Source organism: Meles meles, chromosome 4, assembly GCF_922984935.1.
Source record: "Meles meles chromosome 4, mMelMel3.1 paternal haplotype, whole genome shotgun sequence".
Classification (NCBI taxonomy): Eukaryota; Metazoa; Chordata; class Mammalia; order Carnivora; family Mustelidae; genus Meles; species Meles meles.
Window position 1 is genome coordinate 66833087 of NC_060069.1, and position 18654 is coordinate 66851740.

The following is an 18654-nucleotide window of genomic DNA, read 5'->3' on the forward strand; positions in this document are numbered from 1 at the left end:
TTCCCCCCCATGATAAGATAATTTTAGTTATAGGTGATCATTATTTCATTTTTACTTTATGAATCAGCAATGATAAAGACAATGGGAAGTTTTTTTTAAATTTTTTGCAACAGGAAGTGTTTGGTTACAAATAACAGAATACCCAACTAAAGGTGGCTTAAACAAATTGAGACTTATTATGTCACATAAGAAGAAAATCAGACATCTTGTTCCTGGATTAGTTAACTTAGTGACTAATTTAATGATGTCATTAAGGATCTAGATACCCATCATCTTTTGCTTTCATTCCCAAGCTCATCCTGACTTGGCAGGAAGATGGAGGCTAAAGCTCTAGCAATTATATCCACACACACCCATATCTAAAGACCCATTTGTTACTGTGTAACAAATCAAGTGGCTTAAAAGAACAGTGAAATTTATCATCGTTCATGGTTTCTGTGGGTCAGGGATTTGCAAGCAGCTTGAATGAACTGTTGTAGCTCAGGGTCTCTCAGGAAATGGCAGTCAGAGCCAGCTGAAATTCAAGTCATCTGAAGGCTCGGCTGGGCTGGAACATCCATCTCAAGGCAGCTCACTCACAAGGCTGGCAAGTGCATAGACTGTCCATAGAATGTGGTGACTGGCACCCCTACAGCAGTGGTTGTCGACTGGGAATGATCTTGCCTGCCAGGGGACATCTAGCAATGTCTGGAGATATTTTGGGCTGTCATAACTGGAAGGCAGTTAGTGGGTAGGAATGTTGTTAACCACCCTATACTGTACAGGGTAGCCCCCTACATTAAGAGTTATCAGACCCCAAGTGTCAATAGTGTCAAGGTGAAGAACCCTGGCGTTAGAGCTGTGAACCAAGAGAACAAAACAAAAGCTGAAATGCCTCTTATTACCCAGCTTTGGCCATCTTCTGTATTCTATGTTAGAGGGCCCTACACAAGGGTGTAAATACCAGATGAGGCTTGTTTAGAAGCCATCTTGGAGAATGGTTACCACAGGCACAAAGCTGTTTCTGCCTTTTCCTCTTCTCTTTGGTTCCTTTTCTTTTTTCAATTTTCAAAGAGGAAAACCATTTTTATAACCCCCACCAGACTTCTCTTCACTTCCCTTAAGTCAGTGTTGCAAGATATGTCTGTGCCTAAGGCAATCATTAGGACAAGGAATAGAAAATTATATGATGACTTTAGACCAGTTAATATTGTCTCCCTCTGGTACTAAGGAGAGCTCATATTCTTTAAACACATGGAGGATAAATTCTCAAAATCGGAGTTTTGCTAGTGAGGAAAAAAGAGAATGATTTTGTATGAGTCATACACAGGGTTTGCTATCTTTGCTTCCCATTATCCTTTGCATCACACATTTTGCTTTTGGATTCACTTTTCTCTTTGGTGAAATACATTTTCCAATCATAATTTAAGAAATAACCAACCAGGGCACCTGGGTGGCTCAGTCAGTTGAGTGTCTGCCTTGGGCTCAGGTCGTGATCCCAGGGTCCTGGGATTGAGTCCTGCATTGGGCTCCCTGCTTTACGGGGAGCCTGCTTTTCCCTCTGCCTCTGCTACTTGTGATCTTTCTCTCTCTCTTTGCCAAATAAATAAATAAAATCTTAAAAAAAAATAACCATTTAAATTCCTCAGTCTCTGAAAATATGTGATTATTTTGTAATTTCTCAAATGCTAATTTAGTTGGGTAAAGACTTCTACATTAGAATACTTTGTTCCATTATCCCATATGTTAGAACGATTTGTCCCAGCATCCATTGTTGGTGATGAAAAATAGGTGAGCTGGTTAGAATTTCCTTATCCTTGATGTTCTGAAATTCCATCATGATGTGTTCAAGTGTGGCAATTTTTACTTATGCACTGAATGGGAGCTTTTAGCCTGAAGATAAATTTTTTTTTCTTTTCTTTTTTTAAAGAATTTATTTTTTTTATTCGAGAGAGAGAGAGAGAGAGGGAGGGAGGGAGAACACATCAGAAGAGTGAGAGGGAGAAGCAGACTCTCCACAGAGCAGAGAGCCCAATGCAGAACTCAATCCCAGGACCCTGAGACCATGACCTGAGCCGAAGGCAGATGCTAAACTGATGAAGCCACCCGGGTGCCTTGAAGATACATTTTCTATTATCACTTTGAGTATTCTCTTCTATCCATTCTCTAGATGGCTATCAGATGAATGTTGGAACTTTGATTTATTCTCCATATTACTTAAGTTCTTGCTCATTGCTTTATCTATCCTTTCTTCTGCAATTTGGGATAAAACTGGACTCAGTCTTCTAGATTACTAATTCACCCTTCAGTTCAGCTTGAATCAGCATAGCATGGTGATTAAAAGCCTGAGTTCAAATCCTGGTTCAGCCATTTATTACAGTGTTGCTTTGAGTAAGTTAATTAAACTTTCAAGTCTTCAGTTTACTCATATGTAAAATGAGTCTGCTAATATTATTGCCTACCTTAGAAGATTATAAAGATTAAATATGTTATGCATGAATGATTAGAGGAGTATCTGCAGCATAGTATCACTATTGTTCAATCTATACATTCATTTTATTTTATTTGATTTGAAGATTTTTTATTAGAGAGAGAGCAAGCACATGGGCGGGGGGAGGGGCAAAGGGAGAGGGAGAAGGAGACTCCCCATGAAACAAGAAGCCCATCATGGGACTCAATCCCAGGACCCCTGAGGCTCGTGATCTGAGCCAAAAGCAGAGGCTCAACTGACTGAGCCACCCGGGCTCCCGTATACATCCATTTTTAAAATTTCAATAAATATATTAATTATTCATCTAACTGGTTTGTTTTCATAATAACTTGGTTGTTTTATGAATGAAAGATCCTGTATTATTTTTCTCAAGGATAAAAAAATTTATGTTATAAAACTTCTTTTTGCTCTATGAACAATAACTTTGGAATTCAGTCTGTTTGTTGATTGCAGTGGGTTCCTCTCTTTCATAGTTACAGCTTTTTAGGAACAGTTGGTGGGTTGTTTGCAAAATCTCATTTGCCTATCTTTGGTGCCGACTCAAAGACTTTATTTATTTATTTATTTATTTATTGGAGAGAGATAGAGAGAGAGAGAGCGCGCTCGCGAGCGCTTGAAAATGATAGGGGGAGGGGCAAAAGGAGAGGGGGAGAGAATCCCCAAACAGACTCCCCACTGAGCAGGGAGCTGGACTCAAGGCTGGATCCCATGACCCTGAGATCATGACCTGAGTGGAGATCAAGAGTCAGATGCTCAACCGCCTGAGCCACCCAGGAATCCTTGCGGTGCTCATTCTAATTCTGGGTGTTTGCTTTGTTGACTGTGGTGGGAAGGGGAGAAGCACACAATATCCTGCATGGCAACGGATGCGGGTAATTTACCTTCTGTGGGCGTGTGTGTGCGTGCACGTGCGTGTGTCTGTGTATGTGGTCTCCTTTCTCCTCACCACTGGTTAGCAGCCCCTTGGGATGATACCCTGTCTCCTTGACCCAAGCACCCCTACTTACAAAGAGCATCTGTCTGGGTTGGGCGTGGACATGTCCACCTGCTGATTCTCATTTTCCTGTTTGATTTTTGTCATCTACTTTGTCATCATCTAACATAATCTTAGTTATGGATCATTTATTTACAATTTGATTATTTGCCTCCATGAAACCAAATCTCCAGGACCTAGTATGGTGTCTTGCACAGAGTAAATGATTTATGTCCTTATAGAATGAATGGATTAATGCCATTCTGTAGTTGCTTGCTATGATGAAAGTGCCTCTCTTTGTAGCTATTGCCTCTTACCTTGAAGCCTCCCCAGCTCTTGCCCTAGTTCTACCCTGTACAGTTTGGGTTTATAGATCTACTGTCAATCAAATCCTACCTCCTTTATGTAATCCAGGAAGACCTCTGAATTGCTGGACCACTGATGCTCCCTTTTTTGTCTTCCATAACTCTAATTTTTAAAAATCCATTTCCTGTTTTATCTAGGGATTTGTGGGGATAGAAACATACAGAGTGTGCTTTTAGAAGCTCGACAAACTGTGTTACTGATTTCCAGTGCTTATTTTAGTTGAAGCATGGATATGATATTAAATTACATTGAATCTAATAGAGGGACCCTAACCCCGTTTGGTATTCTCTCTCTTTTTTAAAAAGATTTTATTTATTTATTTATTTATTTTTTAAAGATTTTATTTATTTATTTGACAGAGAGAGAGAGATCACAAGTAGGCAGAGAGGCAGGTAGAGAGACAGGAGAAAGTAGACTCCCTGCTGAGCAGAGAGCCCCATGCGGGGCTCGATCCCAGGACCCTGAGACCATGACCTGAGCTGAAGGCAGAGGCTTAACCCACTGAGCCACCCAGGCACCCCTTTATTTATTTATTTGAGAGACAGAGATCATCAGTAGGCAGAGAGGCAGACAGAGAGAGAGGGAGAAGAAGGCTCTTTGCTGAGCAGAGAGCCCGATGTGGGGCTCGATCCCAGGACCCTGAGATCAGGACCTGAGCCGAAGGCAGAGGCCTAACACATTGAGTCACCCAGGCACCCTAGTATTCTCTTTTAGAAATATTTTTTAAAATATAAAAATATTTCAAATATGCAGGAAGATACAGAGAACAATATAATAAATACTAATTAGTAATCATCCAGATTTCAGAATTCCAACCATTTAGCAATATTTGCTTAAGATCTTTTTTTTACTAAATTGATACCATTGTTGGAGCCTCCTTTGTACCTTCTCATTCCATTCCTCTTCCAGCCTTCTCACTATCCTGAAGTTGATCGTGTCCCTTCTGCCTGTGTCCATGCTTTCTATACATGTTTTATAACCATATCTATGTTTTATAAACATGTATTTTATGTTTATAGACATAAACAGAATATTGTACTGTTTTACAGGATTTCAAATTGCAAATAAATGATACAAATTCTTTTAATTCTTCAGATTACCCCAAGAGAAAAATCTCACTTTAGTCAAATTTTGAATGCCTTTTCTGGCATTGCTAATTTTTCTTTTAAGAAAGGAATAGCAGGCCTCAGGCTAGAAGCCTGGAGCAGGCAGCCATAAGTAGAATTAAATAATATTGCTTTATTTCCCATTATATTTATTTTGATGGTTCCTTCTATTTTTTAGCAAGTGTTGGTACCTTTCCAGTTACAGTAGTGATTTATTTTTTTGTATATTTATTTGAGAGAAAGGTTGCATCCATGCCAGTGGGTGCGGAGGGGGTGAAAAGACAAAAGGAGAGGGAGAGAAAATATTGAGTAGGCTCCACACCCAGCGCTGAGCCCAATGTGGGGCTCACCTCATTGCTCTCAGATCACGACCTGAACCGAAATCAAGAGTCAGATGCCCCCAAATGGCTGAGCCACCCAGGCACCCCCGTTTCCTTTTAAATTAAATGAGAAAAAAAGAAAAGAGTTGCTTGAAAGAAAAATACTAAGTAGATAATAGTATGGGAGGTACACAGACATGACAAAAAATTAGAGGAGTTTGTATTGAAATGGCTGAAATTTGATACACACTTGACCTCAAGGATAACGTTCAAGTTCCTTAATGAGGCATGAGAAGCAGACCTTTGCTTCCTTTCTCAGTCTAGTTACCACTATTACCTCACCTCCAGCACAAACATCTTGGAGTTTGCTCCTTCAGTTCCTAGCTGAAGGGGCCTTGACTATGGTTATCTCTCCTTTTATGGTATTTCCTGCACCCATCACCAGCCCCCACCCCCACCCCCCACCTCCATTTGACTCTGTTCATCCAGTCAGCCTCTACTGAAGCCCTCCCCCACTTAGTACCCATTACCGTACTGAACATACAGTATTCCAATTCTAAATCCAAGGGTAGAATTTAGTTCCAGTATCATAGCATCATCATGACCTGAACAGCTGCTCAAGGTGGGAAGAAAGGATGTTTCAGATAAAATCTGTCGTATAAGATGAAGATTGTCCTTGAAAAAAAAATTTATCTCATTTCTCATGTTTGAAGTTTTAAAAACAGTTACGTTCATAGATCTAAATACCTGATCTTAATGATTTCTTTCCACACTGAGAGAATACATTACTTTGTCATCTAGATTAAGGGTAAAAAAGGGACAGAGAAGGGAAAAATAAGGACCATGATGGGAAGTACCATGATGGGAAATGACAGGTTTTTTATGTCATTTCAACATTACTCGGTGGCTTCTTGCTCCTTACTTAAGCTGGATGATTTCATTAGAAAATGAGAGATCAAATCGAGCATTCTGCACATAACACATTTAAACGTTTGACGTTTTAAGGGCAAAAGCTCCTAAATAACTGTGTGGCCATTGAGATGTTGGAAAAATTTTCCAGTTTCCTGTTCCCCAGTGTATATAAATAAGTACAATAATACTAACAAGAACAATAAAAACACAGCGCATAGCGAATGCTGTTTAAAAGTCTTCCACTGTCCGCAGTCATGATGAACTAACTGCACTGACTTCCGTTCATTCATTCAAAAGTCTTATTCTGAAACCGACATTCACACCACAGGATTCCAAAGCTCTCGCTGCACTTGGCCAGATGTAAATTGTCATGTTAACCGAGATGCAGACAATGCTTTCAAAACTACTGCTGTATTTGGGGAAAAGTTGAATTTTAGCATTTCTTCCTATGTATTTCGCATGGCCAAAGCAGAGGGGAAGGGCAGTGCGGGGGCCTGGGGGAAGTGACTTCATACTTTTGATTACAGAATGTCATGTTTACCACTGTAAACGTTCAGCCTTTAAGTGAGAAAGCGGATGGAGTGAGATCGCTCTCACGCCGTGCGTTTTGTATGTTACGTCTTACCCACCAGCCAAACTTTCTCCATCAGTCTGAGTAGGTCAGCGGCGGAAATGCTGCCTGAAAGGGAAACGCAGGGTCGGGAGGCGGCGTGTGCTGCCTTACCCGGTGTGGCCGTGGGAGTTACCTGAAGCACTCAAGCTCTTGCACCCAGAGAAAAAGCTTCTCGTTTCAATTCGGTCGTTTCCGTGGGGAATTGCAGTACGGGCAGGTCCTGGGTGTGGCGAAGCCAAACGGGAACTCAGATCTCAGTTTTCCCTCATCTGGCAAACCTTCCCAGCCCCCGACCAGCAAGTGACCGACCCTCGAGACCCGCCTTCCGGGATCCCGGGGGTCGCTAGCGGACGGACCCCGCCGCCGAAGCAAACCTCTAGAGCGCAGAGTGCGCTTCTCCCCCATTCGTTCCGCGCCTGGAGGCGGATCCCCTTCCCTGCACATAAGTCCTTATATGCACCGGTTGCACCAGCCCGCCTTACTCCAGCCCCACAAATAATTAATGGGGGAGGGAGGCCCGTCGCTCCCCCCCCCCCCGGATTTGTTCAGCGCTAGAGGAGCGAACCCTGCCGAAAAACCCCCTGATGAGACTGAGAGCCATTGTGCTGCAGTGCACGAATTGGACACACAAAAATAAAGCCCCTTTGCCCCTACGATAAGCGTGCCAGGGTTCAGGAACAGCTTTTCACATCCAAGCAGATTAGCCTGCAAAAGCCTGGGCGGAAAGGGTGCGTGCCCCTCCCCCACCCAGGCTGGTGCAGAGGGACCCGGTCAGGAAGCGTGGCCTCTCCCCAGTTGGAGACCACGCCTCCTCCGCCTGCCCCCACCTTCTTTACTCCTCCCAGGAAGCGGTGATAGACAGTTCTGTGTGGTTCTCCACCCCCACCCCTACCCCCCTCCCAGCAGAGTGGAGGAGTTGATGTGTCTCATTATAACAGCCAATGCAGCCGCCATCCACGCACAAGCAAAGAAGCATGTCCCATTTAAATACACCCACGCAGCCCCAGCGCCCTTAGCAGAGCAGGGCGCGCAGCCCACACGCACCGCGGCTCCGGGCTTGGAGATCCGCGCAGGTTGGGCTCCCGAACCCGGCGGACCGAAGGAGAGCGGAGGATAGGAATCCGGTGCTGTGGGGCCGGGGTGGGCGGGGGAGGCTGGGCCCCGGGCCTCTGGCGCGACACCCGCATGAGGACGCGAGTGAAATAGACCAGGGTGGAATTTCCAAGGGAGAAGCTTCAGGGTGGTTTTGGACCATTTCTCCCGCGAAGAAGTAGACATGGCGAGCGACTCCCCGGCTCGCAGCCTGGATGAAATCGATCTCTCGGCTCTGAGGGTGAGCAGAACATGTTTTCTGATTTCTTTCCAGTGGTTTGGGTCGGGGTTGATGGGCTCGAGGCGTGAACTGGGGCCGACATCGGTGGGCAGAGGCGAATGCGACGTGGAGGGAACCTGGCTTCTCGTTTTGATTCGGGGTCTGCTGAGGTTCTCTTGGCTAAGCCTCCACGCAGGGGCTGTGCGGTACGTGTCCTCCTTCGGTTGTGGCCAAGGCTCCCCGGAGAACCAGTGGAGCTAATGCCAGTCTCCTCCTAGACCGGTGAAATAGCCGTAAAAATGAAATGCAATGCTCGTGGTGTGTGTGTGTGTGTGTGTGTGTGTGCGCGCGCGCGCGCGTGGTGTGCACACACTCCCCGGACGGTCACCTCGTGCCAAGGCGCGAGACCCCACCGTACCTTTTTGCAAAAGGAATAACGGCAGCGTGAATAAAGGCACCGGCCACTCACTTTTTCCAGCTACCTGCAAGATGACATTGTGAGCCCGACTGTCCCCACGAAGCCAAAGCTACCGTTCCAAGGGGACAGCTATTGCAATGCTGATCTTGTAGATGGCAACTGCCTCCTCTACCCTCTTTCCGCCTTCCGAGCCCCGACTCCCTCTCTGCGCTCTCTTCTGTGCCAGTCTGCCGCTCACCTTTATTTATGGTTTAACTTAGCCTTGCCTGTGCTTTCTGACTTGGTGCCTCTGACATTTCAGTTTTATGGCTGAACTTAAGCAGGTGAAAGGATGTGTTCTCAGCTTTTCCCCAGTCAGACCGGAACTCCCGTGAGGGTGTGTGTGTGTGTGTGTGTGTGTGTGTGTGTTCGCTCTGTGTCTGTGGCCAGTCCTTTGTAGAGAGCATCTACTTCCCTCCAGCCCCGCGGGTTTGCGTTTACCTTCACGTGAATTGCCTCAGACGCCTTTTCATTGTATTGACTAAGACATCACTGCTATAGAATCCATTTTGCTGTTGTTTTGAGATCAGAATCCCAGGAATCCCAGTGTAGCCTCGACGACTCCCTACCCCCACTCTCGACTCCCAGCACACTCTTTCGGGGAAGGGGGCAGAGCTTTCTTGCCATTTTAATTAGATGCTGCCTGCCGAAAAGGGGGTGAGGGGTGGGGGTGGCGGCAGCAGCGTTGGGGGGGGGGGGCGCTGAGAAGAATTGGATACCAATTTAAGGATGACTTCTTCCTCTCCTGAGCCAAGAATAAAATTTAAAAAAACAACCACATATATACTTGAAGCATGGGGGGCGGTTGAGACGAAATTGATGGTGTCTCTCCATACAGACACCCAGGATGGGTGAAGCTGGGAAGTTCACACGCCCTCCCGAGGCATACATTGTTAGACCGATGCTAAATCTTGGGATTATAGACCTGAATCTTCATTACTCCTCCTGACATTGCCTCATTCTCCACGGTTGTTTTAAAGAGCTACCATTTCAGTCAAAGTGGTACTTTTCCTTTAGTCTCATTAATCCTCTCTCCCTACACAGCTCCTTTTTAACTTCCCCTCCTCTTTTTTATCCAAGAGGTGAGGTTTCTGGAAGGCAGTCCAGGGGTTGAGAAGGAACATAGATGCCATTTGAAATGGCTTTTTGATCATTGGGCAGCAAAAGCTCATTCATGTGATATTACAGTAAGCTGTCTATTTCCCTGGCACAGAAATGCCACATTCAGAACCCACTGCCCCCTGGGCAGCTGGGGGTGGGGGTTGGTAACAGGGTGGGTGCTTTGGCCAAGACTGTGGTTTCCTGCTTTACAGACTGTGTGTGTTCATCTGCCCTACTTTCTGCGCTGGGAGTTGCTGCCAGCGGGTTAATCAGGTGGATGGATGGCCCAGACTACAGGGTAGAGGAGAGTGGCAAAGCCTGGTAGGGGGTGGGGTGGGGGGTAGGGGGAAGGAGTCTGAACAATGCGCAAGGCTTGTGGTTTTCCTGAGCTAGAATCTCATCATTGCTCCTCTAATGGAAAGCGCTCAGATGTGATTTTTAAGTTGGGCTTGGTCAGAGGTGCCCCTTGTGGGCTTTTTCCTGGGAAGGTTTTCTGAGATATGGAGCACAGAGCCTGCAGGCTCGTGAGCAACCACGAGTGCTCACCGGCCTGCCTGGAGTGTGATTCACACACAGGAGGCCTGTGCTCCAGAGATCTGTATTTTGAAAAGATATCTTTGCAGGCTTCACTGAAATCGCTCTTTGTGGCCTGGGCTTAGTGCTTTGCCTCTGTATTTCTGCCTGCAGGAGGTGTGTAAAGAGGGAGGGCTAAGGCCAGCTCTAGAGATGGGAACTGCTGGCTGGAAGACTTACACAGATGTAGAGACAAATGCCTCCTGGATGCTGGGGGGTATGGCCAGTCTTGTAGGGGGCAAGGTGTGCAGGTTGGCCCTTGAGTCCACAGGCCATCTAGGTGATCTCCACAAACCAGAGGGCAGATAACGTCTGTCTTCCCACATTAGGAGAGGTGGGTTTATCTAGATGAGAGGTCTCATTTGTTCCTAACCCCTCAGAAAAGCCCGCCTGCTGAGAACCTCGAAGGGAAAGCCTGACCCCTGAAATGCAGCCAAGGTCAGTGGCATCTAGGAGAATTTGCTGCAGCCTTAACCAGTCCCTTGCTGTTTCCGTGGTTCTTTAATGTACACAATCAATGCTCTTTTTGTAAACCCTGAGCTCAGTGCATTAAAAGCAGATCCTGTCTGGAGAGGCCTTTATCCTTCTCACTTTGGGGGCTTATTGTTCTCAGCCAGTGATCCCAGACTGGACCCAGTCTAAATTTTCCCCAAATAGCAACAATGCATAATTTAAACCAGAGCAACCAGTGACAGCACTGATCTTTTAAATTATGCAAGATTTGGATGGTTTTAGAAAGTAAGGTAAAACAGCATCCTCTTTGGTTAGAAAAAAGATGATCTGAATCCATTTTTATTAGTCCCAATTTTTAGAGCTCTGGAGATTAACTAAGTGTTGGAGGAAGGGGATGACTTCATAGACTCAGAGCTGGAAGAGAATTGGAGAACCCTTAGCCACTCCTTTCATTTAATACTAAGCTGAAGCCAGAGAGGTGTAGCTGTTGTCCAAGGTCACACAGCCCTGTCTCCCCTGGGGTGGGGGTGAGAGAGGTAAAAACGGTAGTTTGGGGAGAAAAATCTAGGTTTCCTGACTTTCACTCAGGGTTCTTTTCTCTAAGTCACACTGTCTGTGGCTGAATCAGAAATCAATAAAACATTTTCTGCCTGAGCACAAAAAAATGGCAGAGAGGAATTATTTCACCAGAGTCATGGAATTGTATTTATCAAGACTAGAGAAACTGCTTCATGCAGGTAAGCTTCTTAACACATAAAACTGTGGAGCATTAAGGTACCTTTGGAATTCTTCTTGTTCCAACCTCCCCCACCCCAATTCTTCCCCTGCTGGCAAATGACGGTCTGAATCATCTAGGACAGACGGTTGTCCTGCATAGTACTCTCTCTCAGTTACCCATCTCCAGCTGAATTGGTCCCATGGGGTCAGTCTGGACATGACATTATTCAGATGTCTCTGCATGTGAGGTTTATAGAGTCCTATGAATGTTTTGCATAATCTATGTGGATACTCATATATAGTGTTATGGTTATAAACTACCCGTGTGGGTGTATGAAATGTGTGTATACATACATAGGCTACGGAAAACAATCTACTCATTCAAACTCAAGGCTTGAGTCATTCTCCCTTCAAGACATCACAGTATTAAAAGAAATGAAATTTGCCACCGGTATGCTTTATTACATATGAGGTGAGATCAGCCCAGAAAGCTTTTTGGGGATTGGCATATATCTGAGTCTGAGCACCTTGGCTGTCCTTAGTTTGGCCCACGGAGGAAGGCGTTCAAGGCCAAGATTGGCTGCTGCTGACTTCATGCTCTAAGTTTCTGCCAGGACTCGCACTCACTTTTCTGTGTGAACAGAATTAGATGACCTCTGCTTGTCTTTCCCCCTGCCCCTCACTGCCTTCTAGGCCCCCTTAAGACCTAGATTTAAGAACTGACCTCATCTGGAAGACTTGCACACATCTTTTCCTGCCACACTTTCTGTCCTGGTGTTATAAATGGTGTGGGGATTATTTTCTGCCTACTTAATGAACTCTGGCCTCATGAGGCCGGAGGTTAGGTCTTGCTCGTCTTCAAGTCTGTAACTGCAGTTAGTTGCATAAACAGATAAATGCACAAATTAGTGAGTAAGTGAATGGCATGGACTGAGCACTGGGCTCTGTGTCCATGTCATAGTAGTTCTGTGACTCCGGGTAAGTCCTGTAACCATAATTCATTTAAAAATGGGAATGATCTCAACCGCTTGCTTCCTCATATGCTGATTTCAACAATCAAAGTGTTTACAGCAATGCTGTGAAAACCGTAAAGCACTACACAAAGATACTATTCCATGATTAAATTGAGTTTTATGGGAATCTTGATTCTACCATTCGATGCCAGTGATTTCACTTAATTGAAAAAGATCCTGAGAAAAAGATAACAGAAGGTCTGGCATCTTTCTAATAGCACCTTTTTTTCTTTTTATGTGTCAAGCTGAACTTGTATGTTTCTTTGCGGGCCTGGGTTGACCTTTGCCCCAGGGTCAGCATTCATTACCTTTTTTTTTTTAAAGATTTTATTTTTAAGTAATCTCTACACCCAACATGGAGCTGAAACTCACTACCACGAGATCAAGAGTTGCATGCTCTAATGACTGAGCCAGCCAGGCGCCCCTAGTGTATTTCTAAACCGGTGTCAGGTATCAGCATTATTCATTAAAACTTTCTTCTTTTTTCTTCTCTTCTTTTTTTTTTTTTTTAAACTTTCCCCCCTCTTTATGGATTATCATAATTTAAGTAAAACAACATTTATTATGCCTGTGTCTTTTCAGAGTTTGTGTTTTGGGGAGGAGAGTGGGCACCTGAAATGATAGAATATTTGTCTTGTATTTAAAGCCTTCGGGTCAGAGGTCTCAGGGGGTTAAGAAATCTTAAAACATTAATTCCTTATCCCAGAGCACTTAATTAAATTTGGTCTTAAATTTGAATTTAGTGAAGTTGCAAGAACTGAGAAGATGACAGTATCTTAAAATAATATCAGAGTCTTTTTAAAATTAGGTACATTTGTTGTTTTTTCGACATATAAAACAGGTGTTTTCTTTGCTATGACATTGCCTCATAATGAAATAGTGTGTACTAGTAGTTAACAGAACATCAGAGAAATATGCATAATCGTTTTTAGTGTCCCTTACTAACTGGAGTAATCTTAGTACAAAAGCGAATATAAGTCATTATTTGCTGTTTGAGTAACTGTCTGCTTAGGAGGTCATAGAATATTTTCTTGACTAAAGAATGCCCAGCCTTTTTCCTTCACGAAAATAGCACACCGCCTGCCACCTTACCTGTAAGGCTCTTGAAATCTCGTCATTTTGAGTCTTCTTGCTGTGTTTCTGTCTCTGCCCTGGTATTCGTCTTCCACGCCCTTCTCGTCCCATCCCATTCCTTCCTTGGGGGGTACGGTTTGAAAGTCCGCCTGGCTTTGAGCTACTGTGATTGGATCATGGCTGCCACGCCCAGCTGGGTACCCCTTGTCTCTGAGTCTGTGATTCTGAGGGAATTTGGGATAACTTAGGGTTTGAAAAACGCTTTTGTGTCAAATTGGTTCTTCCATATCTGTGGGGGAAGTAGCTGCCTTAGAACAGGGCCTGAACTAGCAGTGTGCTGAGAATTCCAAGAAAATCTGGGTGATATTTTTTGAATGAAATGTTATTCTGCTCATATAAATATAAGGTTCCTAGAGGAGAGAGAGGGAGGACTTAAATAGAAAATGTTGGATGAATTCCGCTTGTAATTTCTTTCATTCTGGTTGGAAGCTTATTTCTCTCTAGAGAAAGATGATTCGCTCTCTGCTTTTTACACACCCAGGCTGTTCTCCAGTTGTCTCTAGGGGTGCCTGGAAATTCTCGAAACACATTTTATTTCACCCCAATCTTTCATGACCTTCCTTACTGTCTCTTGCCTGAGGCCTTCTGCTCCATTCCTCTCTACATGCACTGCAGGGATGGTCCCCTGGGCAGCAGCCGTGACAAGACTTGCTTCCCGAAGCGTCTGCCGCCAGCCTTCTCCTGACTAGTCTTTCTGTACCAGTCCCTGCAGCCACACTGCTCTTCAGGCGGCGCATTTTCAGTCTTGGGATTTCTTATTCACGGCCTTCCCTGACTCCTCACCGTCTACAGACCCACTCCTGAGCTCTTCAGCACAAGTCAGGCCAGCTATAATTCCGCTGGGCTTCCCGCCATGCGCTGCGGTTCTGACTACCAATCCTTTACTCCTGCCACAGAGAACAACTTCCTTCTCCCCATGGAAGCTCTTTAGCGGGTGCCCTTTTCTGTACCTACTAGCTTAACACTAAGCATTCAAATGCCACCTTTCCCACAAAATTGTCCCTGATTTCTCTCAGGTAGTAGTATCCATCCCATTCGTACACCCTTTTAAAACTGACATCACACATAGAACTTTCTATCCTGGGGGGCGCCTGGGTGGCTCCGTCAGTTAAGCATCTGCCTTCGGCTCAGGTCTTGATTGTAGAGTCCTGGGATTGAGCCCCGCATCGGGCTCCCTGCTCAAGAGGAGTCTGCTTCTCCCTCTGTGCCTCACCCCACTCGAGCTCTCATTCTCTCTCAAATAAATAAATAAAAATCTTAAAAAAAAATTATGTTCACTACTAGACAGTGAATTGCATGAAGGTAGTGCATAGATTTGATTTTCTTAGGACTTGCCACCAGGATGGCCTTCGGGGCTGCAGGACTCTTTTCGGTGTATGGCTTAGTAGGTTTTTCTCTATGTGTAGGTAACTAGGTACCCCTTTTTCCCCTTAAAGATTTGTTTATTTATTTGAGAGAGAGAGCGAGTGGGGTGGGGGTTGGGGAGGGAGGGAGAAGGAGAGAGAGCCTCAAGCAGACTCTTTGCTACGTGTGGAGCTGAGGTGGGGCTCAATCTCAGAACCCTTAGATGACAACCTAAGCCGAGACCAAGAGTTGGACACCCAATAGACTACACCACCCAGGTGCCCCGCTAACCAGATAGTGTTAAAAATTAAGATCATATTGTTGAAATTATCTGCAACCTGTTTTTTCAAAAACTTGTTTTCAGTTGTTTGCTGCTTTTGTTTGTTTGTTTATTCATTTATCTATAAAGTCAACTCTACACCCAGTGTGGGGCTCAAACTCATGACCATAAGATCAAAAGTCCCATACTCTACTGACTGAGTCAGCCATGTGCCCCTGCAACCTGTTTTTTAAACTTAATAGTCACCCTTTTTGCATGCTGTTAATGTTTTTCTGTAACATAATTTAAAAAATTCTTTGCCATGGGGAATTTTAAACTTATGTGAAAGTCGAGGGAATATTGGAATGCTCATACATTCCTGGTGGGAGTGTCAAGTGGTACAGCCCCTCTGTAAAAACGGGTCGGCAGTTCCTCAGAATGTTAAATGATAGAGTTACCATGTGACCCAGCAATTCCACTCCTAGGTGTATACCCAAGAGAACAGAAAACGTATATCCAAACAAATACTTGAATTGTTCGTAGCATTATCATTCATCATAGCCAAAAAGGGGAAACAACCCAAATGGCCACAACTGTTGAGTGAATAAATGTAGTGTATCCGTACAGTGGAGTATCATTCATTAGCGAAAGGAAGTGTTAATATGTGCTATAATATGGAGGAACATTATGCTGGGTGAGAGAAGCCACACACAGAAGGCCACATGTTAGAGGACTCCATTGATTGGAAATGCCTCCAATAGACAAATCTATAGAGAAGAAAAGGGGTTTAGTGGTTTCTAGAGCTTGAGGGGAGGTGGAAAGGGACTGCTAATGTTTTAAGATTAGGCAGTGGTCATGGTTGCAAAGCTCTGTGAACATACTAAAAATCACTTGTTCACTTCAAAAGGGTGAATTTTGTGGAGTGTGAATTTAATCTGAATAAAACTGACATAAAATAGACCGAAGAGTAGAATGAGCCCCAACTTAACAATGATCCATTCATACTCAGTCTTGTTTTATCTACACCTCCGTCCACTTCCTCCCCCATATTATTTTCAAGCATCATATCCTTCCATTTGTAAATATCCCAGTATGCATCTCTAAAAGATAAACACCCTTAAAAATTTCTAATCATATGTTTTTAATGACTGCTTAGCATTTTATTGTGGGGATGAATCTTATATTTAACCAATTCCTGTTGATGAACTTTTGGTTATTTCTTGTAGATAGTGTGTCAATAAGCATACATCATCTTTGTATAGATCTCTGTGTCCTTAGAATAATTTCTTAGAAGTGCAGCTTATGGTGAGATGTAAATGAGGGACGCCTGGGTGGCTCAGTTGGTTAAGCCTCTGCCTTTGGCTCAGGTCACTATTCCAGGGCCCTGGGATTGAGTCCTGCATCGGGCCCCTTGCTCAGCCGGGAGCCTGCTTCTCCCTCTGCCTGCTGCTCCCCCCTCTGCCGGCCGCTCCCCCTGCTTGTGCTCTCTCTCTCTGACAAATAAATAAAATCTTAAAAAAGAAAAAAAAAGAAAGTGTGTAAATGACCTCTAAGTCTCTTGATACTGTCAAATTTCCACTAAATTTCCTGTGAGGTAGGTGTCTATCATTTATAGGTGAACACATGAGGCTTAGAAAAATCAATTAATTTACCAAAAGTCATAGAGCCACGAAATGACTGCACTTACAAGTGACCTGCCCCAAAGCCACTGCCAATAGTGACTCACATGGCCATTATTTGCCCCGTAGACCTTGTTAGGACATCAGAATTACTATCTGATGTATTATCTCCCTAAAGTTCTCAGATTTCCCGGGAGCCTCTCTTTTGGGCACAACCTCTCTTTGATGAGCTTATGGTGCTCGAGTGTTATTAGCTTGTGATTTTGTTTTTTAAATAACCAAGGTCAGTTTAGAATATGTTAATTGTTCTTCTTCTTGCCTTGAAAATGTGAAAACATAAAATGTGAACCGTTTGGGGATTAGCGGTGGTTTCCTTGTACACTGGGTACAAGGCATGTTTTCTTTCAATCTGTCATTTTCTTTGGAAAATCACGTGGCAGGTGTGTCTGAAAGACATGTGGAATCGGGCTCAGAGGTTTCCATTTTTTAAGAACTGCAGACCACTGATGCAGAGGCCATCAATATGAGCCAGAAGATATGTTATAGCAGGGGGCCGTGCTTGAGCCTTTATCTGTCAGATAATTATCAAAGTCAAAATCTTGAGTTGTACCTTCTTTGAGATGGTTATAGATATTTTAAGATTACAGTGGAGAAAATGGAAGCACAGCTGGCAGCCAGAAGGATGAAGGGCCTTGCATTTGGGACCACAGTCTCTTTTCCGTTTATAGGTAAGAAATTATTAAAATTGACGTACCTTTGGGGGTGTCAGCTTTGTGGAGGCCAACTGCCTTCTTTACTAGATTTTATACCTTAACCTTTCATTTAAAATGCTCGTAAGTTATTTATGCCTAGGATGGAAATCCAGAACTTCACATGGACATTGTTTTATCATTTCTACTTATACACTTTTTTTTTCTGTTTTGTTTTTTAATTTTTTTTAACTGCCTGTAATTAAATTATAGCAGTGTGGTGGGTGGAATAGGTTGTAAGCAGTAATTGCAAACTGTATTTAAATAATAATAATTTTTAGCATTTATAGAGCACTTAATATCTTCAACGTACTTGCAAACATTATCTAAGTACCATCTCTGATTATAATTTGGACATAAATACACTTAAATTCAGAACAGGGTCATGAGAAACGTATGCATTTGAAAGTTAATGCTAGCTATTCTTTGAAAACCTATGCAGTGATCAGAGTTCGAGCTTGGGATTCTGTTAGACTGGTTTTGTGTATCCTCTTGTTAAATCTGGTGACAGGTTTAGATTAAATCTATACCTTAGTAATGCCTCTGCTTACTTTCTGATCATTAAGGACTGAGTGTTGTTCATTGCTCTGGTCCTTACAGACACTAAAATATATACGACATCAATAAGCTTTAAAATGGGCCTCCTCACTGCATTTCACGTCCTGGCCTCAGATGAAACTCCCATTAGTAAGTGAAATGAAGAGGGGTTGTGCAAAGAAGAACGACCATGCATCGCGGTTTAGTAATTTCCATCTGAGAAAAATAGATTAAACTGCACAGTAGGATACATCATAAAGAAATGCACTGGAGAAATGAAACATTTTTAGCTCCACTGTACTAATGACTTCTTGCTGTTTTGGACACGTGTCTGTGTATCCTCCCTGCGCACGTATGTCCTGTGTTGGCAATTTCGATAGAGTTTGGAGCGAGGACCTGTGTGGCCTTCTCAGTAGGAAGAAGAGGAGTCTGCCCTTGGTAGATTTTTAGTAAATATTATCCTGTGCATTGTGATTTTTCTAAGAGCTGGTTGACGGGTTAACTGCCTCGACAGTGGTTCTCAAAGTGGGGCCCCTGGAGCAGCAGCTTCACGCTCATCTCTTAGGTCCTGCTTCTGGGACCTACTGAATCAGAAACTGGGAATGGGACCTGTGCACGAGGAAGCC

The 18654-nt window shown here is 43.9% G+C and overlaps 1 protein-coding gene across 4 annotated transcripts in view; it reads left to right on the forward strand.

The window, feature by feature from the left end:
* The first annotated feature begins 7685 nt into the window (after positions 1-7685).
* The window catches only part of TNIK (TRAF2 and NCK interacting kinase), a 396851-nt gene continuing 385882 nt past the window's right edge, over positions 7686-18654 (forward strand). For 2 of the 4 annotated variants that reach the window (XM_046001979.1, XM_046001980.1), the window contains exon 1: positions 7686-8093. In XM_046001979.1, the coding sequence (XP_045857935.1) occupies positions 8037-8093 (57 nt within the window). In that variant the 5' untranslated portion in view covers positions 7686-8036. The remainder of the gene's footprint in view (positions 8094-18654) is intronic. The other 2 variants (XM_046001982.1, XM_046001983.1) reach the window with 1 other exon arrangement.